General features: G+C 39.9%; 1 protein-coding gene across 7 annotated transcripts in view; it reads left to right on the top strand.

The window, feature by feature from the left end:
* Window positions 1-1,422: 1,422 nt before the first annotated feature.
* KIF16B (kinesin family member 16B) overlaps window positions 1,423-27,437 on the top strand; it is a 140,763-nt gene continuing 114,748 nt past the window's right edge. For 4 of the 7 annotated variants that reach the window (XM_051792671.1, XM_051792669.1, XM_051792670.1 and 1 more), the window contains exons 1-4: window positions 14,276-14,346; window positions 16,980-17,049; window positions 18,761-18,874; window positions 23,030-23,146. In XM_051792671.1, coding sequence (XP_051648631.1) covers window positions 14,291-14,346; window positions 16,980-17,049; window positions 18,761-18,874; window positions 23,030-23,146 — 357 coding nt within the window. In that variant the 5' untranslated portion in view covers window positions 14,276-14,290. Of the gene's footprint in view, window positions 1,562-10,245; window positions 10,395-13,635; window positions 14,347-16,979; window positions 17,050-18,760; window positions 18,875-23,029; window positions 23,147-27,437 lie in introns of those variants that run through there. The other 3 variants (XM_051792666.1, XM_051792668.1, XM_051792667.1) reach the window with 3 other exon arrangements.

Below are 27,437 nucleotides of genomic sequence, written 5' to 3'. Positions count from 1 at the left end.
TCCAACCCCACTGCCATGGGCAGGGACACCTTTCACTAGACCAGGTTGCTCAAAGCCCTGTTCAACCTGGTCTTGAACATTTCCAGGGATGGAGTGTCCACAGCTTCTCTGGGCAACCTGTACCAGTGCCTCACCCCCCACACAGTGAAGAATTTTTTCCCCATGTCTAATCTAACCCTGCCCTCTCTCAGTTTGAAGCCATTTCCCCTTGTCCTGTCACTCTGTGCCCTTGTCAAAAGGCAAAAAATATATATCCAGAGATATAAATCTCTGTGTCTCTATCTACAGATATGGATATCTATACCTATATATCTATGTAGATATCTCTCTCCCCTCATATACATGTATTTAGATATAAATATATATTATGTATATATTGTGTGTGTCTCTATGTACAGGGGTGTGTATATACAGAGGGAGAGATATATAGGAGTGCGTATAGGGATATATATAGGTGTGTATATATAGATACCCCTATCTATAACTCTAAATATAGATTTCCCTCTATGTATAATGGGTAGTTATACATCTGCAGAGGTGGGCATATATATATATATATACACACACACTATATACATATATGTGTATATATGTGTTTATATATATATAAAAGTGTATAAAATATATCTCTCTATATGATATATATAAAAGATATGATATATATATACACATATAGATATATTTTTATATATATACACATTCTTATATGTGTATATATACATATATGTACATATAGCCAGGTGGCTCCCTGAGAGGAGGCTGTAGCCAGCTGGGGATCAGCCTCTTCTCGCTGGGAAACCCGTGACAGGACTAGAGGACAGAGTCTTAAGCTGCGCCAGGGGAGGTTTAGATTGGACATCAGCAGGAATTTCTTCGCAGAAAGGGTGATTAGACACTGGAATGGGCTGCCCAGGGAGATGGTGGAGTCACTGTCCCTGGAGGTGTTTAAGGAAAGACTGGACGTGGCACTTTGGAGCCATGGTCTAGTTGACATGGTGGTGTTGGGTCGTAGGTTGGACTTGATGATCTCAGAGGTCTTTTCCAGCCTTATGGATTCTGTGATATATGTGTATATATGAATATATTTATGTATATATAGGTATTATAGGCACATACGCCCCCTCCCATAAATATACTGCGGTGGACGACCCTATGGGGAAGCTCCTACAGGCCCACACGCCGTATCTATCGCTAACCCCATTCCCCTTCTCTCAAAACTTCTCAGCCTTCCTCTTCCTCTTCCTCCTCTTCCTCCTCTTCCTCCTCCTCCTCCTCCTCCTCCTCCTCCTCCTCCTGCTCCTCCTGCTCCTTCTCCTCCCTCTCCTCCCGCAGCTCCCCCGCCCTGCCCAGGAAGCCGAATGCGTGGCGCGTAGTTTGTCCGTGCGCGGCCGCCGTCCCCCCTGGGCAGGGCGGTGGTTGCCATAGCGACACAGCCCAGGATAGGGCGGCCTGGCTCGGCCCGGGGCGGGCGGGGACGGACAGCACGGGCCAGGCCGGGCCGGCGGGGATGAACCATGGCCTCGGTGAAGGTCGCCGTGCGGGTACGGCCCATGAACCGCAGGTGAGCGAGAGGACCCCCCCGACCGGCCCCGCTCCGCAGCCGGTGCCGCTCGCAGGGGGTGCGAGCGGTGACAGCACTGCGGGAGCTCCACCGGGAATTCCGGGGCTCCCGGCGCTGAGAGCGCGTCTCCTTCCCGGCAGGCTGGGAAGTGGTTCACCCGCGGCGCGGGGCTTTGCCGGGGAAGTTCGATCTGTCACGGTCTGAAGCGCTAGGTTGTCTGATCCCTCTGTAAGGACGGAAAAGTTACTTTGTTGAAAATTAAGAAGAAGGAGCTGCCAAGGGTGTACTGCGAGGCTTCTGAAATGTGAAAGAAACATCATTTACAAACAGCAGCCCCTTCTACCCGCTTGAGAGAGCGATTGTTGCCCAGTTCATTTGGAGCCATTAATAAAAACATGTAGATATGTTGTATTATATATTTATATTATATATGTATATATCTATATCTATATATAGTTATATTATGCTCAAAGTACATAAGTATATATATCTAAAATTGGCAGTCTGCCCCATTTGCTGTATGGGCAGGAGTTCATCACCCTCTTCCTCAGATGTGTCTGGGGAATAAACAGTTTTCTTTCATGAAATAAGTGCATATTGTGGACGATAGAGTCAATTATATAATTTAAGAACCATATGTAGAAAACTGTCAGATTCTGCTGGCAGTGCTCTTACTTCTTCCGTCATTCTGAAGTGAGGTAGCCAATTCAAAAGAAAAGTGGTTTAAAGCACAGGCAGCCAATGAGGCTATCACTGTTCCTCTCACTGGGTCTGACTGAGGTGTTTAAAAAATATGATTTACCAAGTTCTGAAAGTCAGTCAGTATCTTGTTTTCAGTGAGGGAGAGACAAGTCTTGCTAAAATAAAGTTGATGAAGGTAGGTAGGAAGGGGAAAATATTGCAGGTTGGTTTAAAGTAGTTTAGGCAGTTGGCTGGGGATCAGAGTTGGTGAATAATCGTGTCACATCCTCCTGCTTGCCCCTGCTCTCTCCCCTGGGTCTAACCATATGGTTCTTAAAATTTTTTAAAATTATTCTGTGTACGCACTTCACTTTTCCTTTGAGAGTCTCAGACAACGGGTAGCACAGGTCTTTTAAGTATTAATAAGATTTGTTATGTGCAGTGTTTTGTAGAAGTTTCGGTTTTGGACTATAACTGTGATCTACTAAGGGACAGAAGGGAGGGAAATGGAAAGCACATAGGAGAGGAGAAAAGGGCTGGTGATGGTGATAGGCAGTGGAAACACCAACTGAAAGTGTGTGAGTGGAACTTTGGAAGTGTTGTGGTGAGGGAATACCGGACAATGACATCTGTATTGCACATGGGGGGGTAACTTGGATGGGGCTGGATCAGAGAATGCCTAGAAAATGATTAAAATGGTTTGTCATATGATGGAAGAGTACAAGCCTAAGAGCAAGGCAGACAGAGTTCTGGTGTTGTCCCAGGGACAAACCAAGAAAATGGTCTCTGTCATAGTTGTGTGGCAGCAAGGTGGCTGTGAATAAGCTTGCTCTGAAAACTGGTAAGTGTCTGACCATGCCAACTGTGAAGAGCCTTCCACTTCAAGTTGGCAAAACCTTGCTCTTTATGGGATGTTGTTTGATGTTTATGAAACATTATCAGGAAGCTGAATTCGGTGCCATGGGATGTTACTTGTAAGTCTTGATTTTTTCAGGGGCACAGTGGCTGTTTGGTGTGGGACCCAGTGCTGGGGTTGGTGGTCTTCCTCCTCTTCAGTCAGTGCTGGACTTGTGCTGTGTTTTGTAAAACTGAGATCTTAAGCCTTAGGGGATCCAATTGCCTTTCCTCTTGCACTAGTGAAGGTGTAGTGACCCATAACCCAGGAGCAGAAATTATATTTTGCTTATATTGGTTTCACAGAATCACAGAATTGTTAGGGTTGGAAGGACCTCTGGAGATCATCTAGTCCACTCCTCTGCCAAGGCAGGGTCGCCTTGGCAGGTGTTCCCTTGTACCTGTATCTTCTCTCAGCTGTGCTCCCTTCACCTTTTTGGGTCCCTGGAGCATTTTCCAGAGGAAAGGCCTTTCTGCCCTTTCAAAGGAACTTTACAGCCAGGTGTTCATTCTCCAGCACTTATTTTCAAAATTATTAACAAGATACTGTATAGAGTTAAATTTAATTCAGTTAAATTTGCTTTGGTTTGTTCAAAGCTTAATCATATAATGCAGCTTATTTCATGAGTCATTTTTAATTAGAGAAGACAAAGTTAATGAATGGTTATTGGTAAGACTCTTGCATTATGGAGCAGTTGCACTGTATGGTGTCATAGCACTGCTAATTGTGTAATAAGTCATGAACATGGTTTTTGGAATGAATTGTGGTGGGGAGAGGGTTGTTATTTAAGGCTTACTTGCTGTTCCATTGCTTAGATGACAAATTTTAGTATTCTTGTTTCTTCTGCTGTGACTTATTTTTAGTCTTTTCCTTCTCTGACTTGACCTGGAAGGAATTTTTTCATTTCAGTGCTGTTGTCAGAGCTCTCGACTGTTCTTCTTAGAACAGTGAACATCTCAAATTGTGTTACATGGAGGTTACTCTACAGTCTTTTGACTATCTCTGCATAACATAATAAAAGTGTGTCTGATGGATTTACATCTACTGCTTAGAAACCAGTTGTGAGAGTAAGCTTTGAAAGTTCAGTTCCTTAGTGAGTCTCCATCTGCCCTTTGGTTTCCCTCATTCAATACTGAATTGCCATGAAAGCCTTTCAGTTAGTGCTTATAGCTATATGTTTCTGTAAAGTGATAAAAATCCTGCCAGCTGGAGGAAGCCTTGCTTTTTCTCATTGGATAGAAATCTGCAGGGAGGTGAGGTTGAGTGGTTTATGTATTTTGCTGTGGCAAGGTAATGGCTTTGGACACCATTACTTCTAAGGTTCATTTTCCAACACAGTCACTAGAAGCATTTGTTGTCTTATACTTTGGAGGACTTGACTGAAGAATCCCATGTCTAGTCCTGCCAAATGTAGTTTCTCATCAAGATCCTGTCCTTCCTCAGAAAGGCCATTTCCTGGGCAAAATGATGGGATTATAGAGAAGTGTAATCAGCTTTGAGGCCCTTTTCTGTTCACATACTGAACAGATGACTTTGGGTTCCTGGTTACTAGTTGCTGTCTCCCGCATAGTGTGAGATATTTGGGATGCTTTTAAGCCTCACCTGATTCTGTTTCTGTGTTTTGTATTGTGCATTGCATCTGCACAGTTCAAATAAATGCATTGCTTTATGTTTGTCTGTTTGAAGTCTTTTAAGAAGAAAGGGGGTAATATTTTCTTGCTTTCGTTTCATGTCACGTTTTTATTGCATGAAAACTAGGATTCAAGTAGTGTTCCAGAAAGCCACTTTTACAGTTTCTTTCTTTGGTAAATAAAACCATCTAAAATATGCTAATTAAGAAAAACATGTTTTGGTATTTAATAAAGGAAGTATCAACTTGATTCCTGCAAATACTGTTGCTAATTCTTGTGCCTCTCAATTTCTTACACCTGATAGCTCTGTTCTGTTTGGCTTTTAATTCATGAAGTAACAGAGGAGAGCAAGCTTTTTATGATTTTTAACCCTTTTCATCTGTTTCTTGTAACTGCTTAAACTAACTACTGTACTTAACTGGCTGAACAAACTAAACAAGAGCCATCTGCTGTTCTTACCTGCAGAGATGCCGCTGATGTCAGAATGTGGGTTTGCACTGCAGAAAGTTCTCCCCTGACTTACCTAGTGCTCTCAGTGTTTTAAAATAAATGTATTTAAATAAATAAGCTGTGTAGACTTTTTCACAGCTCTGTTCTTATTTCCAATATAATGAAATAGAAACTGCAATTTGATTTCATCTTTAAATGATCAATTTTTACTTCTGCATGCACACACTCCTTGGATTTGCTCTCCAAACAGAAGTGCCTGTCAGAGGCTGTAGTGCTCTGTGTGGTCATTCACAATGACTGCCTGAAGATTAACAGCTTTTATGTTTGATAGTGGGGAGACAGAGAAAATATGGATTAAAACCCATGCTGATGCTGATACTTTAATCCACAAATGCATTCTGTGTGATTATTCATTAGATGTGAGGCAGGCCCTTCTGGATTTACATTATTACACCTCTTGGTTATGCATGTAAGTCTAAGCAACTCCTCTCTGTGCAGAGCTGGAGTCAAAGTACCTTGGGAAATTTAGGACCAACATTTTATTATATTTAAAAATCACTGCTTGCACAATCCAGGCCTTAGTATCAATAGCAGAGTTTTCAACTGGTCAAATTAATATACCAGTGCAAAGGACAGAGATATAAAAGGAGCTGCTTCATTTTACAGGGAGCATGTGACTGGAGTGTTTTTGTAGCAGCAAAAAGAGATAAACAAGTAAACAGTGAAGAGCCAGCTGAAATCTTTAATTTTCATTTTAAATGTTTACAAATGATTTAGGTAAGGACTTACTGGGAGTATGGAATTTATAATTAACTATTCCTGCTTTTTAGAATTGAGGAGCAGAAAACATGTATGGAAATACAGAGTTTTCAATGCAGGGAAGAGAGAATGAATTGGTTTCTTGTGATAAATTGCAGTGTCCAAAGTACAAGTTACTGTGTATATTTTTCATTTTCATGAATTTATAGAGTGTTTTGACAAAATGTGTATAACATCAATGTAATACAGGTAAAGAGAGAAAAGATGGAGTGATTACAAGGAAGGACACTCAGCTAAATATCATGTTTGGCTCTGAAGTGCATGGTGAAATTTTTGCTGCGTCTGTTTCTGAGTGGTGATTGCTGGTTGTTGCCCTTAAGAGAGTCCAGAGTGATCCCAGAAACATAACTCAGAGCTTAAATACGGCCAGTGTTGCAATACTGTCACTTTCTGAACTACTGTACCAATGAGGATAAGCTGTTTATCAGCAGGCTGAGTTTGCTGTTTCTTATGCTAACTGTTTGAGTTTCCATTTTAGTAATGGTCCTTGTGATTTGATTTATAATCATATACAACTTCTATAAAAAGAAGTTGAAAGATCCGTAAAGATAGTGTGAGACTGGTGTGCCTGAGGTGAATGTACATCTCTCTCTTCTCTGCTTTTATATGTGGGTGAGTCTGACTCCAATAAAAATCTACTTTCATGCTGAGTTGGCAAGGTGAACTAACTGTTCTGAGTGTGACTTTTTGACCTTGCCACGTTTGGTGTCCAAAAATCTTGAACCCATTTAATGACCTCTGACAGATTTTTCCCTTTGGAAAAGTGGTCAAAGTAGATGCAATTCTCCCTCTGAAAGGAAGCTATGTATATATGTATGTATAAGGACCTTCACCAGTGTTCGACTTCTGTTGTTAACATTGGGTCAATGTGTAACAGTGTAGACTCTGGTCCAAGTCCTAGGGTCATGTAGAGGTGATAGTAAGAGAACTTGAAGTCTGAAAGTAGAAGTGTTCTTAGTTTTGTAGGGTACATTAAAAAAAGCTTTTATTTTCTGTTTATTATCTCTCACCTCTTCAAAAGGAATGAACAGTAGGAAGAGTGTTGTTCTACAGTATGGTCATGCACACCTTCTCAGGACAGGTCCTCTGCTCTAGGGGAGGCCAGAGGAGTGAGCATCAGCATGACAATGTACACGTTATCTCTCCTTAATAATCACTACCTAGTACTTGTTCAGTTGTGAGTTAGAAGTGTAGAATCTGACCTGTGGTTCCTTATAGGTGAAATGAAATGATTGTTGTATAGTTGTGTGTTTAAGATGTAGGACTTGAGAGAAAAGGGGGGTGGGTAGGGCATGCAGCTGTCCCTGCTCTGCAGGGGCTGCTGGTCCCTGGGTTTGGCAGTATTTGACATCTGCCGTGGCAAGAACGTGTATTCTTCAAGCACAGGTATCAACAATAAATGATGACCTCAACAGCTGTGATTAGGTAAAAATATCCTCAAGAGTTATAAAAGTCTCAGAGATGGTAGTTTATGGCTGTTATTTCTGTCTGTAGTTCTGGGATGAAGATGGAATTGAGGTAGCAGTGTTTGCTGGGAAGCAGAGGTGCTGAGTATTGTGAGGCTCCTCTAAATGGTATCTACACGGATCATATATTTGAGAAAGGGATGTAATAAGCTGTGTTATAAGGCTGTAAGCAGACCACTAAAAGATGAGAAAAGGCTGGAGAACCTCCTGTTGAAGCAAATGAAGTAGAAGCAGCAGCTTGCTCACAGCAGAGCATTGGCTCAAGCTTGTAAGGACTAAAAAAGAAAAAAAATTGAGAAGAGCTTAGTGAGCTTACAGAAAAGTCTTGGTTGTCAGAGGCAAACGTAAGAGGTAACAGAAACTGATAATCAATATAGTAGCAAGGAGACTTGATTTTAAAGTTTTAAAGCTTTTTTTGGTATAAGAGTAAAAAGGACTAGATAAATAGTTCAGTCCTATTTATGTAGGAATGGAAGAAGCAGCAGTCAGGAGATGGGGAAATGCTAGAGTTCTTTTACCCAGGAGTTTAAGGAGAACATTGCAAATGTAAGGCAGAACAGCTGCTCTCCTGAAGAGGTTAAGTTGCAAGTGGTCTGTGTTTGCTAAGGGGTGGTAAAATGCAGAACTGGACAGCTGTGTGAAGGAGCAGGGTCTGAGGAGAGTGACCTTTGCTAAAATAAGAAGTTAAAGTTAAATAGAGAAGCCATCAGCAAGGATGAGAGTTGGCTGGGAATTCGGATGCTACAGGTCAGGATATTCTAGAAAAACTTGTATTCTCCTTAGGCTTTTCCACAATAGCAAATGTCAGCAGTGCTGAAGTGCTGAGCTAAAACTTAGGGGTACAAGCACTAGAGAATGTCATCACTCCCCAGTGGTTTGTTTCTCTAGAGTTTCTCACCTGTGCTAAAGTATGTGGTCTTTGAACATCAGTGGCTTGTTTTCCTCTGCTTTCTATGCCCTTTCGCTCTGTGGTTAATCTTTGAAGCTTTTCTACTTAGAAATGATGGATTTGAATTTAGGAGTGTGCTACAATCTCAGTGCAGTTCTTGTTTGCAAATACATTGCAGAGCCACTGAAGCTGTGGTTGATGCTTCCCCAGCAAGTCCCTGAGTCAATATCTCATAAAATTCTGTTTCTGGAACCTCATTATCTGAATTATGTGGGAAAGGATCAACAAAAATTATGGCAGTCATTGATTCAAAGAATATCGAGCTACATGTGTACTCTGTGTTATGACTACTGGAATAGATTAGAAGATGCAAATCTAGAAGTATTTGCAGGGCTTAAATGTTGAAAAGAGGAATTAAATACTTAGTTATGGCTCCTTCATAATATCTCAAGAGTAATGGAATGAAGCTAATAATGGATCAGCTTAAACAGTATCTAAGGAATTACTGCTAATGAGATAGTGCAGGTTGTGGAAGAGTCTCCTGAGAGGAATGAAAGCCTGGGCAGTTGGGTAGAGGTAATTCCTTTTAAGAAAGTCATTACAGGAAATGATCTTGCTTGAATGGGAAGGTGAGACTAGACCTGGCTGGCTTCTAAGCAGCTCCTGTGCTTGGCATTCTACCTCCAACCTCCTCTGCAGTGGTTTTTGTGCAGCTTTGTACACAGGAGAGAGAATAAATGCAGTCTTTACAATGGGATCTTGCTCTTTACATGTATCAAGGAAGATGGATTAGGAGGGATAGTCCCAAGTGCAGAGCTTTATCCTTGTGTTGGTGAGCAGCAAAACTGGAGCAGACTTGCTGCAGAAGTAGCTCCAAGGAGTTCCAGCCAAATACTGGGTTCCCATGAATTGAAGAGTTAATCTTGCATAAACCATCAGAGGTCAGGAAGCCCAAATACAGCCTCTGCTTACATGTGCTTATTTTTCTGGCCTTTTCAGTACTTTAGTGCAAATGCTTCAAAAATTTTTCGAGGCAGTGGGATTTGTAACAATCACTACCTTGTTTCATCTGTCCCCCTCCCTGGTGCTGAAGAACAAAGACCTTCCAGTGCCAGCAGGGCCAGAGCACAGTGACAGTGTGGACACATATGGGGCAATGCAATTAACCTGGCCTCATTTACAGTTTGTAATACCCAAAACATTATGGTCTTAAGCATTTTGGACTTAAACCCGTAGTTTTAGAATAGCATTTCCCAGTTAACTTATGTCAGTATTATCAGACACGTTGCCAGGTTACCTCTGCATGTTAGATCACTGAAATGATGAGCAGTAAAATACATTCAAACCATGCTCCCTGAAACCAACAGAAGTAATGAGTGTCTCTGAATTGTAGCTTTCCTGATGCAGTGAAGCGAGAGAAAGGTGAGTCAGTTTGTTTCTCAGGCTTTGTTTATTTGAAATTAAGACCAGTTTTGAAATAAATGGGATTAGCACTCAGCTGTTTTAACCTGACTGAGCTCTTGGACTTGAAGACTCTTAGAAGTCTTAGTGTCTGAAAGGCAGGTATTGTTGGTAAGAACAGCTGACTGAATTGAAGAGCAAAGTCCTCTATTTTGCAGTAGCTGTGAGTACAAAGGCAGGGTTATTTACTGAGAGAGGGTTTTTCAGAGGTATCTAACAGAAAGAGCACGTACATGGCGCTTGGCATCTTAATTGCTGATGGGCCGAAGTTCTTACTGTTGAAGAGTCAGACACTTCAAATATTGACTTTATGAAGATTCTTCTCCAAAGAGTTTATATTGTGAATACAAAGCAATAGTGAGATGCAGAAGCTTGAAGTATACCCATCATTTTTCTGTATGCTTATACATTGAGAGATATTTGTACTTCAGATAACTGAAGTCACTTTTCATTCCAGATTACTTCTGTGTGTCTCAGTAGAGGAAAAGAACGACATATGAACAGCCTTATGGATTATTTGAGGGTCTAAAATATCCATGAGGTCAGGCACAATTTTTTTTTTTCATGAATTTCTAAATTGAGGACTTCCTGCCCCAAAAAAGAAGGGCACTGAAGGGAGACAGCGTGGTTTCTTTGAATCATGCTTTGCTGTACACAAGGGGTTAAGTCAATACTGTCTTTATAACTTAGAGTAGCAGGGATAAAAGAACAAATTGGAAGAAACAACATATTAAGAACAAAGTATCATGTGGATTGAAATGCAGGATAAACTTCACAGTGTTATAATAGTTACAACACAGTTCCAGGGTGTCGTTCATATCAACTTGGTTGTGTCTGAGGTTATATTTTATGACACTTCTGCCAAAGATGGGCATTTGCTATATTTTCCTAAAGGGTAGCATCACAAATGCGTAAGAAGGGGGTTCGTGTGTGGCTGTCTTAAACTTCAGTTATGCAGGACTAGTTCCTGCTGGTAAGACCATTGCTGAGCCTGGTCAGTAGGCAGGCAAAGCAGGAAAGTCGCTGTTGAGGTAGTCTGCAAATTGAACATGAAATCTTTTCCAGGTTATTAGGAGATCAGTGACCATGGCATGTGTGGATACAGTAACTTTAAGTTAGCTGTTGCTGATTTAAAAATTTGCTTATGTGGCTACCCACCTGACATGATCTGAGTTATTGGGAGGTGAAGCTATCTATAATATTATTAAAAATACAAATTTTAAAAGCGGGTCAGGTACATGATTTAATAAAGTCACCAATCTGTATTTGTTACTGTGAGTGTGCATAGTTTTCCCAAAGAAGCTGGATATCATTTGACAGAAGACAGCACAAGGACACCTGTATATTCATTTTCTGGGAGAGCCTTACTGCTGTAGATTAAACTGCTGGCTTCCAGTGTGGTTGGTAAAATTTATTCTTATGGCAAAAGGCATTTAATCTAGGCTGTCCTTCATACAAGAACTAATATGTGTGTACTAGTATATAAACTTAGGGATTATTTCTATTTCATAAGATGTACAGTATTTCCCCTGTATCTGCATTCTCTGTCACTGGATTTATTGTTCTGGTTTCAGCTGCACTGTGGAGAAAATCCTGGGACTAGCAGAACTCTGTCTTTTAATTATTTGCAAAATTTGCCAATTTTTTTTTAAACTGGCATCACAGAAGGGAATGTGGGTATCATAATAAATCTGCAGTAGCAAATGTTTAAGATTCCCTTGATCACAGAAAACCTTATGCCCACATAAAATGTGCTTTATGACAAAATTCTCTTTTAAAGTACCAAATAGGTGCACAGTTTGTCTCTTAATGAGACACAGACACAATCTGATCCATAGGAAGCAGTTTCTTTTAACTTCAGTCCCCAGGAGTTTCATGTGCTCTCTTCTTGTCTGGCTGCAAGTGAGGTGAAACCAGAGAGCCGGCACAGCCCATCTGTCAGCCAGCCCTGGCTCATCCCAAGCTTTTGAGGCTGTTGGCCCATGTCAGACGGATTTGACAGCTTGGGAGGTCTGGAAGATAATGAAGATGTTCAGTCAGAGGCAACAGGCAGTTGTCAAAGAGTCTGCAGAGGCCTCTTGACTGAGGGGGAGGCTACAGCCCTTATCAGCCATCCCTGGATCCATCTATGATTCCCTTCAAACTGAGACTAAAGGACATGTGATTGCACTTGTTTTGGGTACAATGTGTAGTTTTACAATGTTAAGTTCTACACTACATTGGTGTAAACATGGCTTCAGCCATTTAATTATGGGCTTGTAGCCATATCAGTCAGCTCTGTGGGGTCACTTTGAGCTCAGGATATGCTGGGCTATTGCTCTGCCATGGAGACAGCTGTGAGTTTTATACCAGTAACTCAAACCACAGTGGATTCTCAGAATTTTGGGGTTAGATGAGATTGATTGACTTGTTCTGGTTTTAGTCTCAGACAACATTACATTGAAACTACTTGTTACTGATGGTTATGGAAAAAATTAACATAAAGAGTGTTGAAGATATTTTATTTGCAGACCACCAGATTTATGTTTTTAACTGCATTTAGATATGGAAACACATTCTTTAAAAATGTACTTTTTACAAAATAATTTAGTAAGCATAGAAGAAGTTAAAAAACCCCTCCAAAACCAAACAAAAACCTCTGGATGGGAAAGAGAAATTGTGTGATACTTCATATTGCAACAATATTACTTTTCCTGTAGTTACAGAAAGTAACAAAGAATTTCTTGTGTAGGAGGGTTTTTGTTTGACCTTTTAAAGTGTGCAGTTGTATTGATGTTCCCCTCTTAAGAGTTACTCAGACAAAGGAGAGTGTTCTTGGTCTGTGTAATTCAGTGGGACATGAGGGCAAATATACAGTTACTATGTTATCCAGCTACTAGAAAATGCAGGGTTCTTTCTGTACCACGCTTTGTGCTTGTTTTTCAGTTAAATTTAGCTTGAATTCTCCTGGTCATTAAGCAACCTTCATTCTTTCACTTTGTGACCCCAGAAGTACACCTAGGTAGTGAACAAGCAGAGTGATAGAACAGGAAATATCTAACATTGTGTCTAAAATGTGAACATAAGAAGTAGGAGGCACTTTGCTGAAAAGAAAAACCTTTGAGCGTGAGTTGCTTTTATGAACACTCAGACTACGTTTTAGGGTGGTTGAGAAACAAAATCACACATCTGCTTCAATATAATCCTCTTCCAGTAGATTTTTCTTTAAATGTCTACAGTTAAGTGAATTTCCAAGAGTATATTTTACAGACCCTCTTTCTGTTTTGACACAGAGGTGCTCTGCAGGCAGCTCAGGTAGTGTCAGTGACCTTGGCTGTGCAGCCTTGGAGGTTTGCTGAAGTGATCTTTTGAAACAATATTTGGGAAAACTGGCACTTTCTGCCTGGTCCTTTTTGGTTTTCCCCTCCCACACCCCAGATGAATCACATCTCGTTCTTTCTATTCTCTTCTCAGAGTTTGACAGGTAATCACAACTGATTCCCATAATGTCAATTTAATAGAAATCATAATATCATGAATATTTAATGGTTTAGCTATCATAAATGCTCTAATGTCTGAATAATACTGAAAGGGTTCATAAAAAAAGCACTGTTTAAATAACTGAACTTTCCATTGAAAGACCTTAAAGGAAGGAACTTAAAGATAAACTTGGAAAAAGACCAAACAGATTTTGCATGTCAGTAATAGAGCTTTCTGTAAAGCTTCCCTTGTTGATTTATATTTGAGGTCACAGTGGTTTTTCATGCTTTTCTCCCTTCTTTCTGTGGGAGTATCTTCAAAAAGTCTTGGGGTGGGTAAGTGACTTAATGAACAAGGGTCATTGAAAGTTGCTTTGAAATCTGGAGATACTGCTAATATTTGGCTGTCTATGGTATGATTTCAGTTAGATGCCCATGGAGATGCAAAAACTGCTCTGGTCTTTGTCCTCAAAATAAGCAGGGAATATAAGGGAAGGAAAGAAAGAAACTTGACATAGAGGTATCTCTGTTGGAGCTTTTTCCATGGAGCTGCTACAGCTGCTGGATCATCTTCAGTTCGAAGCAGTTCTTCGCAACCCATGTGCCTCTTGTGAAGAAATTATTAAAACTTGGCCCAAGTAAGCCATTTAGCAAGTCAGTTACAAGACAAGGATACTAGTTCTTTTAATCTTATCTTGGTCCTAACATTGGCATTGTTTTATATTAAAGTGTCAGGATTATCTGAAGTGGTTTTTCTGGTGTTTTTTTCTCTGTTTTTTTACCTTTCCTCTTTTCATCTTGCAATGAATTGCTGGATGAGTAGCTGAATTGAGCAATAGTGGAGTTAATAACAGCACTAGACTGATACATTTCCTGGTGTCTGTGCCAAGAAACTTGCCCGCATGATCACTGTCATTTGGTTAAGGGCCATGGGATCACGGGTTATAGGTTTCCTTGCCTTGTGATTCTGGAACTCCACATGGTGTGTGAAACAGCAGGGAGAAGAGCCAGGAGGCCAGCTCTCAGTGCTGCCGTGTGAGCAGATTGGGCTTGGGGGGAAGCAGGATTTCTTAAATCATCAAAGCATTAATTGTGAACTATCTTTGGCAGTTGGACCCTTTATGTTGCTTTGTGATAGGGCTAGAATTTGCAGGGGGAGAGATTTGGCTTAGTGGTTGGGGCTGGTCTCTGGATGAGGGCTGGTGGTCCCTGTGGATACTGGAGGAGCAGCTAGTGCTGGAGGGTTCTCCCAACACTGAAGGTTCTCAGAAGGTTGCCCAACACTGCAATACAGCTGTTTACAGCCTGAACCTTTAATTAGGGTGGAACTTGTAATCAAAACTTTTTGAAAGCGATTTGGCCCCTCTGAGCTGCATTAAATGAGTGCCTGGAAATAACTGGCATCACACAAGCAATTGTTTTTTATGGGATGCTCTCAAACTCTTTTATGTGTACAATAAATTATACTCAGCTGTCTCAGATTAAAATGACGCTTTAGCATTTGTTTCCTGTTAATTTTTTGTCACTTCTCTCTGGTTGGCTTATTGATTCTGTTCATAGTATTCCTGTATTAAATTGTCCTCTCCCTATCCCTTCTCCTACAAAAATGCAAAATTCTGTTTGTGAACTGTATTATTGGCTAGTGCTTTGCAAGGCCTTTTTTTTTTTTACTTTGAAATCCTTATTCTTTAATAATGTTTATTAATATTATCAGTGTTATCACAAAATTTATTACTGTAGACTTCTCAGAATTTTGTGTAGTTCGTATGTGGGTGTTGGACATGAAACATTTTGCATCAGTCTTCAATTATTGAGTAGCTTTAGATGAGTAATATGGAGAGCTGGCTTGGTCTGGGAAAGAAAGCACTGACATACTTTGCACACCTCAAGCATGAAGAAATCAAGATTAAAAAGCAATAATTCTGGCCAAACTTCTTCCTGCCTAGAGTCCTTTTAAGCTTCCTAGAGGAAGCAGGTTACAGTTTATATTTGAAACAGATTTTCATAGTAAGACTGACAATTTAATTGGGCAGATTACTTATTACATTTCTGCTGAGCAAATACCTACAGACAGGCAGAGACTCTGGAAGAAGCAGGATGAATGGCAGCCATCCACAGGCTGCATTATTGCAATGCCAAAATCTGTTTCCTACAAAAAAACCCCACCATTTGAAACTTCTCCATTTCCCTATTTATTATCTGTTGCTGTATTTTGGTATTTCAGTATCTTAAATGTAGATCTAATAATCATAAGGCATGCCTCAAATTTTTATCTGGTAGATCTGAATTCAGCTTTATAATTAATGCTCTAATTATTACAGTTATATCTTTTATTAGCTTAGAAAATAACTTAATGTGTTGATATTTAATTAAGCGCTTTTATTTGCCTAATCTTTATTCATTAATTTAGATTTTAAAATGGGCTTTGCTTTTCTTTACTATTGAAAAAAATTTAATATCAACAGAGGATGGCTGTCAACTGGAGGAACACAGAGTTGGGTGATCTAGTGCGCCATGAGGAAGGAAATGTCATGCTAAATTCCTGAACTTGGATCTCCTGTTAGTGGGAAGAAGTTTCTTTTTTGAAATTTGGGCTGGTACAAGTGATTATCTAGTATTTGTTGAGATATTGTGTGATACAGTAAAGCAGCACTTTATTGCTTTAATTTTTTTATAGTTTTTTTATAAATAAAATGCTTTTTTTTTTTGGTACTTTCCTCTGCTCCAGTGAGGCACACCAGTTTGTTAGGTGACTTGGCAGATGGTTTTGGGACAGGTGTGTCTGTTGGCATTTGGGGAGTGAAGTTTTGTGTGCTGTGTATCTTCCTCTTCTGGCTCTTTCTTCCATGTGCATGTTTTTATTAGCACAGGAGGTGTTTTGCTCACGGTTGTCATTCAGGAGCAGCCTGTATTGCTCTTATGAGTAGGGATAACAAAATCCGATTTCCAGAAAGCAGGTTGGAAAGTGCTGGTTTTTGACACTGAGCTTACAATTTTTTGTGATAGTTTTGAAAACAGTCAGAAACAGATGATGTGAAATAGATTCAAGTACATGAAAACACTGCTGCAGAACTGGATTTTTTTCTTCATGGAATCTTTGTGCTCTGGGAAGCAACAGAGTGTTGGTAGCAGAGCTTCTCCTCTGCGCTGCTATGATGCATCACAGCTCAAAAAATATGTTTGGTACCTTATCCGTAAGAGGGTTTTAAAATTCTAGGCTTTTGTGTTTTTAAACATTAGCCCCGTCTTCGCTAGAGTGTATGGGAAAGTGGGAACTGCTGCTACTGGAATGATGGTGAGAGACTGGGGCTTATCTTGTAGTGTTCTGTTTTCCCTTCCTTAGAGCCACCTAATTGACTTCACTGGGCTTTGGATCATGGTACCTCAAATTAAGAACAAACCACTTAATTGACTTGCAGAGTTCAATTTCTGAAGCGGGTTTCCCCAAGCTTCTGCTCTGTTCCTAAATGAAGGTACTTGGAGGCAAGCCCAAATACTTCAAATATATGCTATAGGAATAAGTAAACATTGGTCACAGCAATTAAAAAATGCAATAAAAAGTGAATTCATTTGATAAGTGACTGTGGCAAGCAACCTCATGGGTGGAAATATGACTGTGGTGTTTTATTTAACATGCTCAAGTCTTTTTTTTTATTTTATTTTTTCAGGGAGAAAGACCTCAATGCAAAGTTTATTATTTCGATGGAAAAAAATAAAACAACAATCACAAACTTAAAGGTGAGTAAACATAATTTAAAAAAGGAAGTTTTAACTGAGTAGCTGCCAAAATATGACTGGACAAAGCAATGGTGCTTACTGCACTGTGGAGAACAGCTCTTAGGTTTTAAAATACAGTGTTAAAACAATCTTTCTTTGGTGAAATAAACTCCTGAAGAAAAGTACAAAGACCAGTGTTTACAGAGCCATAGTGCTGTCTACTCTCTTGTATGGATCTGAATCAGGGGTCATCTGCTGCCACCACCTGCGACTCCTGGAACGCTTCCATCAATGCTGCCTCCGTGCGATCCTAAACGTCCACTGGTCAGATGATGTGACCAACACATCTGTTCTAGAACAGGCAGCAGTTAGGAGTATTGAGGCCATGTTACTGAGAACACAGCTGCGTTGGGCAGGGCACGTCTCAAGGATGAAGGACCAACCACCCCCTCCCTAAGACCTTGCTTTATGGTGAACTTGCCACTGGCTGCTGCATGAGAGGAGCCCCGAAGAAAAGATACAAAGACTCCCTGAAACAACATCTCAGCCTTGGCCATATTGATCACCATAACTGGTCTACTCTGACCTCCAATCGGGAAACCTGGAGACACTATCTGTAACGCAGCTGTCTCCTTTGAGAACGCAGCAGGGTCACCCTGGAGGAGAAAAGACAACGCAGAAAGAATCGTGCCTTGCTGAATATACCATCTAAGGAGTCTTTCTGCTGTGCCTTTTGCAACCAGACGTGCCTATCTCGTATTGGCCTTTTTAGCCACCAACGTGCTTCTAACAAACATGGGTAAAGCCCTTCCCAAATCTTCATTCGCGAAGCCCAGCCATGATGGTGATGACGATGAAAACAATCTTTCAGGGAGACAGGTTACACTGTTAACTTGCTGCACTGTGGTTGTTTGAAAACCACCCTACAGTCTGTATCTCATCAGTTTTTCAAAGGTTTATCACTCTGGTCATTATTGATTTGGAAGATGAAAGCCAACAATAGAAGAGGTATGTGCCTGATAGCTATTAAACCTTTGCTTCATGTAGAAAAAGTCTTCTGGAATTCCTGTGGAAATGAACCAAACCCAAAGTACCCATCACTTGATCTAACATTTTGATGGTATATTTTAACAATATACTCTCAGCAAGAGAAGTCACACAGCAAATTGGTTTTTGCAAGATAGTTTCCAGTGACAAATACCTGAAAAGAAATTTCACTGTGTACGAGTTTCAGTGTGTAGTTTGTTCAGACTGAGTTGGATCACAGTGTAGTATTGCAGAAGTGTAGTGCCAGCTGTCATGTCTTGAGCTGCAGGTGTGTAACACCATTTTAATTATGACTCCACCTTGAAGTGCTGTTCACAGTGCAAAGGTCTCTCTGGCTCCTATAAATTATATATTTAGGATAATCCCTGATTATAATAATGTCATATATGGAATTCATTTAACTGAATTTGAGTATTGTGACAAAAATGTACTGTGGTGGTTGGAGCAGAAAGCTAAAACACAAATTATTCCTGCGCTGTTTTGTGACTTGACTATCCTTCTTGCTGAAGGGCGTATCTGTTGCTAATTATATCAGTGCTGTTGGAATAATAGTCTGACCTGTCATCATAAATTTCTAAATGTGTATAGCCTCATGTTAAATTTACATTCTGATTATTTATTGTCAAATGTTTTTAATTACTTCATCAGCATGTATTGTACCAGCTCTTTTTTCTTTTTTTAATAGGTACCAGAGGGTGCTACTGGAGACACAGGACGAGAAAGAACAAAGACATTTACCTATGATTTTTCCTATTTCTCAGCAGACAGTAAAAGTCCCAGCTTTGTTTGTCAAGAAATGGTAGGATTTCTGAATGTTAATAATTGATCTTTTTCCTTTCCCTTTTCTTTGGCTTGAAATCATTCCATGAAACTTCTTTCCATTAAAAGTGCTTCTTGTGTAATTTAGAAATTCCTTACGTACCTGAGAGTTTGAAGTTCGCTTTGTTTACTTTTTTTTTTAACTTACCTAACAATGTAAGTGCTGTGTTTTCTAATCCAGCAGACTAAATGCTTTCTTTCAAGTTCTCTTGTCTGATTTGTCTTGTAAGGTCAAGTTAGAAAACATCTCGGAGCACTGAATTTGGTTTTGAAAAACTTTTTAGAAAAAAATCACTTTTGAGCAACAAGCATATATCTTTGATTCACTTAGACAGAAACTTTCTTCTTATCTGATTGAAGTGTTTTTTTCTTTTTGTCCAAAAGTCTTGGTACACATTGAAGGAGATTCTTTTTTCTCCTTCCTTGAGCATTCAGCTCGGGAAAGGACAAAACTGTCTTTCTTCCTGCACACTCAGAAGAGAAAATCGTACTCAGAGCTATAGGAATTATTCAGATGAACAGACAGACCCTCCCTGACCTCTCATTTCATGTGAACATTGAACCTTTCTGCTGTTTGACATTCTCTAATAAATTTGTTAAATGAAATTCAAGTGATTTGTGATTGCTGTCTTCTCTTTTGGTTTTGGTGCTTGTAAGCTTCAAGTAAGAGTATAATGCAAGGGTTTGCTTCAATATCCTGTAAGCCAGCTGGGTACCTACCTTTTTGGTATGTACTTCATCTGTTCTGTAACCCCTGAAATCAGGGATACTGTAATGGCTAATCCTAAAAAGGCTCACATTTAAAACTAATCATAAGAAACAATAAGTTGAAGCCATTTTTAAATATTTAGGAGAATGACAAGCTTTGCCATTATATATATATCATGACTATAATTGATAGGGAATTTATACATGAAATTTCTCTATTAACCATCACTTATAGTGGTATGTCCTCTTATTTTCTGTAAGCTTCTTTCTTATTTCACCAACTATTAGTTGATTTCATTCAAACGTTTGATCATGTATATTCTTAAACTTTTTGGATTGTTATTTCTTGATGATGTTCTTTTAAGTAACACGTTTTTTCTATATTTTCTGAAATATCAAGAAGTATACCTTTATTTGGGCCTTGATTTAGAACACCCTGATTACTTCAGCACTGTGGCAAATTGAAGTAATAATGTATTTGCATTCAATGATTGGAATCCAAGTTTCTAGTGAATGTTTTTAAGCAGCCATTTCAGACCATATGGCTTTACTAGAACTTTAGCAAATGCATTAAGTTCAACATGCAGAGAGGTATTTATTTATTCTAATTAAAACAGCTTTGATCTTGTATTTTTCTGCCTTGATTCTACCTGAAGCTTGAGATTTTGTTTGTGGTTCTACAGACACAACAAATATTTGCCTTAAGTTTACTCATAGAAATTGATGAGCGTCTCAGCTTAATATTACCTAGTTTCATGAAAATGCACATAATTCTCAGTGGTAGCTGATCAGCATATTCTCAAATTCTTTCTGATATGGAGGAGCACATCTCCATAAAAATAGTTTTAATCATATATCAATGCTTATTTGCAAAAATCTGCAATATGTATTGTAAAAGTAGTGGTAGAAATTCTTAAGCAGCAATTGTGGCTTAGATTTATGGATATTTAATTCTTGGATCCTCTAGGTAGCTGTTTCTTTACCTCCCTTTAGATACTTCTAGAAAGTTATGTTAGACAAGACCTCATTAGAGGAAGCCCGGGAAGAGAGTCATTGTGTTGTTTGGCTCTTGCTGTTACAATGCAAGTTATTTCCAGAATCTTTGAAACAATGGAGTTAATTCTTGTTAAAACAACAAAGGAAAATTGAATGCATACAAATAGATATCCAAGTTGTATCCTGTGCTGATGTCCAATTTCCACATATAAGTGATAAATTAAATTTCCCTTTTCAAAGTTTTTCCTTTTGGTACCATTTTGCCTCTGTTTCAGAGGGGGTCAGGTTAAGGAAAGACCAGTATAACTTGTCTGAGTCTGGAGTCTATAGAAAAAAAATGAATTAAAATACCCATATAGGGATGGCTGCAGCAGCCTTGAGCCATGATTTCTTTAAAGCTGATTAGTAGTGATAGGATGATAACAATAAATCCTAAACATGGCTTAGATGTCCATGTTCAATATGCTGCTGTTAGTGTGTCCCACAACCCTGGACCACCTCCTTCATCCTTACTGCCAAGAGTGTGAACTTCTCTTGCACCCACATAAATATTGTTGTTCAAGTACTGCTTTAATTACAATGTGTGCAGCACATTGAAAATAAAAGTTTTTAAACCATAGAAGTCCAGTTCCTAAACAAATGCTATGCAAGCTATTGTTTTCTTGTGTTATTAATTTTATATTTAATTGAAAGACTTTGTAGTTAAGCTCTTATCAAGTTGCTGCAGAATTTCCAGTTTACTGCACCAATGGCATAGGAGAAGGGCATCTTTCATTCACATTCATCTTGCCATGGAATCAAATTGATCTTGGTTGTTGGTAATGCAGTTGCCTGGTGCCCTTTTTTCACGATTGTTGGACTTTTCCATTTGAAAGGCAGAAAAATAAATGAAAATCTGTCTAATACCACATGCCCCATTAATGTGCCTTGTAGATGCAAAATATGCCTTAGTATTCAAAAATTAAAATGGGGATGGCAATTTACCATCAAGCTTCTTAGTGTTCCTGACAGAGAAACAAATAGAATTTTGACATTCACTGCCCTTTTGTGACAAATCAGTGTCCCATCCTAACTGTCTTTTCTTGTAACCTGTGTGTTAAGCCTTTGTGTTTGGACAATATTGACTGTAACTATCCTGTGTACTACCTCAAATCACTTTGCAAGGTATACATAGATTTTTGAAAGGGAAAATTCAGTCAAAACAGTAGTGCATAAAAGCTTGGTCCAAATGGTGAGGTAACAACTTGAGTATAGTGAAAAAGAGGGGAAAGAATAAAGGAGCTTTGGCTGATCTTTATACTCTTTCTCTTTGAGAAGTGTAACTGGTTACAGCATTTGAACTCCTTTGCTCAAGGGAAGGTCAAGTGAAGTATTCCAAAGGCATGTTTGCAACTGAGGATTAGTGATTAAGGAAATTACCCAGCATTCTTTCCAGGGATAGGCAGCGTGATTATACTGTGTGTGTGCAATTCACTATTAATAATGGCTTGTTCTCCTTGGCTAATTTAAACCACACATAGTGCAGATGAGTAGCCAAACTGTGTGAACCATCTATGAGTTCTTGAAAATCATGTCTAGGTCGGGAGACACAGACTTATATTGCGAGAGAAATGCTGCACCGAGTGTTGCTCCTTGCTCAGCAGACCAGGGAAGGGTATGGTTCAAAAGGAGGGGTAATGATAATGAAAGGTCAGGAATCTGTAAGGGATATTGGAGCCAGTATTGCAGAGGAAGGTGGTGAAGGCACCTGGTGAGAGCTGAATCTAATAGGTGAGAACAGAGTCCCAAATTATGGGATGTGGAAGAGGGATTGTTACTAGTTTTTACATGTTGAGGGCAAAAGAGAAGGGATTAGCTGATGAAAGAGAAAGCGAGTTTCCATGTTTGCCAACCTAAAAAGTATTGGTATGTAAAAACCAGTTAGGAAGGAAATACAAGAAAGGCCATATTCTTATACTTGATTAGAGCAAAAAACCAAAACCAACCAACCAAAGTCCTCCAAAAAGACAAACAAGAAACTGGCAGGATCACTGAAATGTTTCCTTTTGAGAAGGGACTGCATAATTGCAGAACATGGAGAGTTGGCAAAGATACAAAATGTGAGTAGGTATTAACAATAAGGGAAAGTGAATGAAGTGGCTGAGATTGCTGAAAGAAATTGGAGCTATACAAAAAGCATTTTTTTGTTCTTTGGAATGCAAGTAGATCTCTGACAGAAAAAGAAGTAAAAAATAAACTACTGCAATGCTGTAAAGTAGATCTGGTAGTAAGACTTAATATTTTCTTTGAAGTATTAATTTCCTCTCCTATAGTAAACATCACTGGAGTTTGCCATTGTATTGCGGTATTGTTAAAGATTTGTCGCGCTGGACTGATGACAATTTTTTTTCCCCAAGCTTTCATTGACTTACAAAACTTTATTTGTTTTTAGGTTTTCAAAAATCTTGGTATGGATGTGCTTAAATCTGCCTTTGAAGGTTATAATGCCTGTGTTTTTGCATATGGACAGACTGGATCTGGGAAGTCCTACACCATGATGGGAAATGCGGTAAGTTGTATTTTCCTAGAATCTTAGAATACCAGATTGAAAGGCCCTCAAGGATCATCTGGTCCAACCTGTTTTGGCAAAAGCACAGTTAAGATGGCCCATTACCCTGTCCAGCCAAACCTTACAAACGTCTATTGTGGGGGAATCCACCACTCCTCTGGGGAGATAATGATCTTTGTGGGTCCCTTCCAACTTGGCATATTCTGTGATTCTGTGATTATTTCAGTTGCTGATTGTTCTCATGTTCAATCATATTCTTCCCAAGAGTAACTTGTATCCATTACCACTGGTCTTTTGCATGTGACTCCTTGTAAATGGGGAGTTTCCATATTCTTTGTAGCCACGCTTTAAATACTGGAACATGGTTATAAGGTCTTCCCTGAGCCTTTTCTTCTCAAGGCTCAACAAACCAGCTCTCTCAGCCTTTCCTCACATGGCAGCTTCCCAGTCCTTCGGTCATCCTTGTGGCCCTTCTCTGAACCCTCTGCAGCCTGTCCACGTCTTTTTTGTGTGGCAGAGACCAAAGCTGAACACAGTATTCAGTTGTGGCCTGACAAGTGCTGAGTAGAGTGGGATAATGACTTCTTTATCTCTGCCCTTGTTGATGCAACCCAGCGTGGGCTTCTTTGCTTTCTTTGCCGCACTATTCACTCATATTGTACTTGCTGTCCACAAGATGCCCAGGTCCCTCTCCATAGAGCTGCTTCCCAGTCAATAGATCCTGGATTATGTTTTCCCAGGTGCAATAGCTTACATTTGTCTTTGTTGAACTTCATAAGATTCTTGTTAGCCCACTATTCCAGCCTATCCAGGTCTTCCTGCAGGGTGGGTCTCCCTTCTGAAGTGCCAACTTCCCCATTCAGTTTGGTGTCCTTGTCAAACTTTGTCAGGATACACTTGAACCCATCATACAGGTTATTTAAGAAGATATGTCAGACCCAAAATTGGTCCCTAAGGGACCCCAATCGAGACAGGTTGCCAGTTAGAGAAGGAGCTGTTTCTCACCACCCTCTGGGTGCAGCCTGTCAGCCAGTTCCCACCCACCACACAGACCCCTTGTCTAGATCATAATGCATCAATTCCTTTAGGAGCAGGCCATGGGAAGCCATGTCAAAAATCTTGGAGAATTCCAGGTAGACAATGTCCACTGCTTGCCCCACATCAACTGAACAGGTGTATTTTTTTATTCTGTAGCTGTGAATTAATATTATGTTATTGCAGGAGCATGTTTTTATGGAATTATTAATACTGCTGTCTGTGTGCTTCTGACCCCCACGTATCACACCTTCTAGTAGTAATCAGAGTCTTTAGAAGCTCTTTCTTTTATAGGAAGATATTACAGTTGGAAGAAGTCTATTTAAGTAATGCTCATTATTTTGGACAAAACCCAATAATTTTTGTTCAGTAACAAACCTCAAAATTTCAAATGTTACTGCTGATTTTCTATGTCCAGATCAAGACAAAAAAAAAGATACTGATTTTTTGGGAACATGAAGGACCAGCTCTTTCTGAAGAGATGTGCTTTTTAGACCTCTTTTGAAGAGAGAGAAGACTAAAATAAGTCCTTGACCCCTGTTTAGAGAAGGCTTTCAGGTGAGGAACAGAAACTGGGGATGAGAGTATTTCAGCACACCCTTATGAGACGATACAGTAGTTTTAATTTTAAGGATTAAGCCCTGTTGAGCACTGCAGTGAAGACCCTGGAAGAGGAAGGTGTGATAGGAGGAGTATTTCGTAGTTTATGAGTAAAGGATGGGAGTGGTTTCTTGCAAATGCCTCCATGACTGTCCAAGGAGAGAGAGAACACACTAAACTGTTGGGAGTGGAGCAGTTTAAAAAGGCTGACTGATGAAGCCTGTTTGCCAGGCAGCCTCTGCAGGTTTCATTCTTTAGTCCTTGGGAGAAGAAATATATTGTATCTTCTCCCAGTAGAAATGAAAAGGGGAATATTGTCCTTCCTTATATAGATCACTCTTCTGAAATGTGGTAAGATTGGGCACTTCGCACCTCCTCTAGCTTAGGAGAGTAAATTAGCTGTAAATCTTTTTCTTTCAGTTGCCACAAAATAAGTAGCTTTATATTTAACTTCAATATCGTAAGCAGAATAGATTTTTGTAACCAGAAAAGATGTTATGACCTAGATGTGGATTTCTATTTCAGAAATTTATAAAAGTGACATTTTTATGAGACTACCTCACTATATGTAATGACTGTAATCATCAAGACATTTTGCAAATGAATAGGTGCTGAAGTTTGTTTGACATTATTCAATAATAAAGGTCTAATCTTCTTGCCATGATACATAAATACTTTAATCTGGCTTTGTACAGAGCGCATATAAAATATAGTCAGCTGGCAAGTTAAATGCTTGAAAATTGATGGCCCTGTCAGAGAGACTACAGTGCTATAAGAAAACTTGAATTGGAAATAAATATTCTTTTTTCCCTGCTTCTCTTTAAAAAGTCTAGAGTCTTTAAAAAGTCTGGATTCTATTCTCATTTTGCTTTCAATATCTGCTGTTCTCGGTGCTGCGAGGCTTCTCCTGCAATTCTGTGTGCAGTAATCACTTCAAGAGTTATTCTAATGGGTCTACATATCTCTTGAGCAGAGATACTGAAGTGAACAGAGATCTATAAAATATGATCTATCAGGAAAGTCAGACCTGTGTATACAGAGAAGGGAAGACTATGAGGGAATAAAAGTCTCCCAAGACATGAAAGGCTACTGCAGAAAGGAAGGGAATAGTTTGTTCCCAATGGTCAAGGTAGATGGGTAAAAACCAGTACATTTAAACTGCAGTAAGAGTTTTCTGGTTAGGTAGCACAGAAGGACAACAGGCTTTTAATGGGAAAATTCAACTCTGGATGAACTACCTATTTTGGTTCTCCCGATTTCCATGTCTGGAAACTCTGTAGCTCAGAAAGAAAAAAGTTTAAGATGTAGTTGATCCTGCCTTGGAGATGTAGGAGGTGAAAATGGAGAAAATGTTTAAGTATAGTTTCTAATAAAGAGCGTACATTCTATAAATTGTACCTTGTACTGATACAATATTCTGGGAACTGTGTGTTCTTCTGTGGCAGTTTGAGCCACATTCGAAATCTAAAATCCAATTTTTGGGCTTCCCCCACCCCTTCTCAACAATTTATCCTAACACTGGAGAGAAACTTTCAGGCCAGAGGCTTCTGTAGGGGAAGGGGGAAGTATATACATTTATTTACACAAATAAATACTATACAAACTAAAGGCAACTATATATATATATATATTACATTACTATCAGTCAGTCCTTTCAAGCCCCTTTAAGGCTGATATGTAACAGTCTGCCGTGGGAGTGTTCCAGGCTCCTGAACACTCCCCTCTCACCAAGTTCTAGTTGTTTGTTGTAGTCTCTCCTCCTCATGAAGTCCAACAAGATAGCTTTGAGTCCTTGCTCTTCTGCTGTAGTGATTTCTCCCTCTCAGTGTCTCACCTCGGTTCGTAGGCTGCTGCAGTGCAGCTTATTAAGCGTCCACATCCTGGAATCTTCCTTCCTCCACATCAGTTCTCAGCTGCCCCCGGTCAGCTTTGGCAGCAGCTCCTGAGCTCTTGGCTCATCTCCAGTTTTGCCTGGGACTCTTCTCCCGAGCACCAAGCTGATTTATCAGCCCGTCCACTTGGCTCTGCTCAAGTGCTGAGCCTTAAAATCCACCCCCCACCAGCCTAAACGCAGTGGGGGAAAAAAGCCCCCCCTACAGCTTCACTGCAGAAAAGGAGGGGGAAGAGGGCTTGGCTGCAAAGCCTGCCTCTCTCCTCTTACCTCAGGGGCTGTGAATCTCTTCCTTCACAGCACACACTCCAAATGCTGACTCTAACTCTAGCCAAAGACTGAGTTGGGGGGTTGCAGGGCTCCCCTCTCCCCGCCGGAGGGGAAGAGAGGGAGCCCAGCCACCCCCTGGCCTTGTCCACCTACACAGCAGACAGCAACAGCAAAACAACCAAGACTGCACTACCAACAGCTTCCGGTGCTGTGATATATGATTTTGAGCAGAAGCAAACAACAGGAGTGGTGATTGGCTCTCCAGGGAACACTGCCCTGGCACCCAATCACCTCTGACCCCCCCCAGCCTCTCAGGGGGGCCAATTTCAAACTATGACATCTTCCTTTCTCATCACTATATTGCTATGGTTGAAGTTAATTAGAGCTAGTACTTCATATTTTAAGCAGTTGCTAAACTATGTCAGGCACTAATGATTTGCCTAAAACTTTGTGATAGATCTTTCATGTATTTTTCCTTAAGCTTTAATTAAAACT

The sequence above is a fragment of the Manacus candei genome, unplaced genomic scaffold (assembly GCF_025592945.1).
Source record: "Manacus candei isolate 608988 ecotype Guabito, Panama unplaced genomic scaffold, ASM2559294v1 h1tg000035l, whole genome shotgun sequence".
In the NCBI taxonomy this organism is placed as follows: domain Eukaryota; kingdom Metazoa; phylum Chordata; class Aves; order Passeriformes; family Pipridae; genus Manacus; species Manacus candei.
This window is presented reverse-complemented; position numbering and strand designations above follow the sequence as displayed.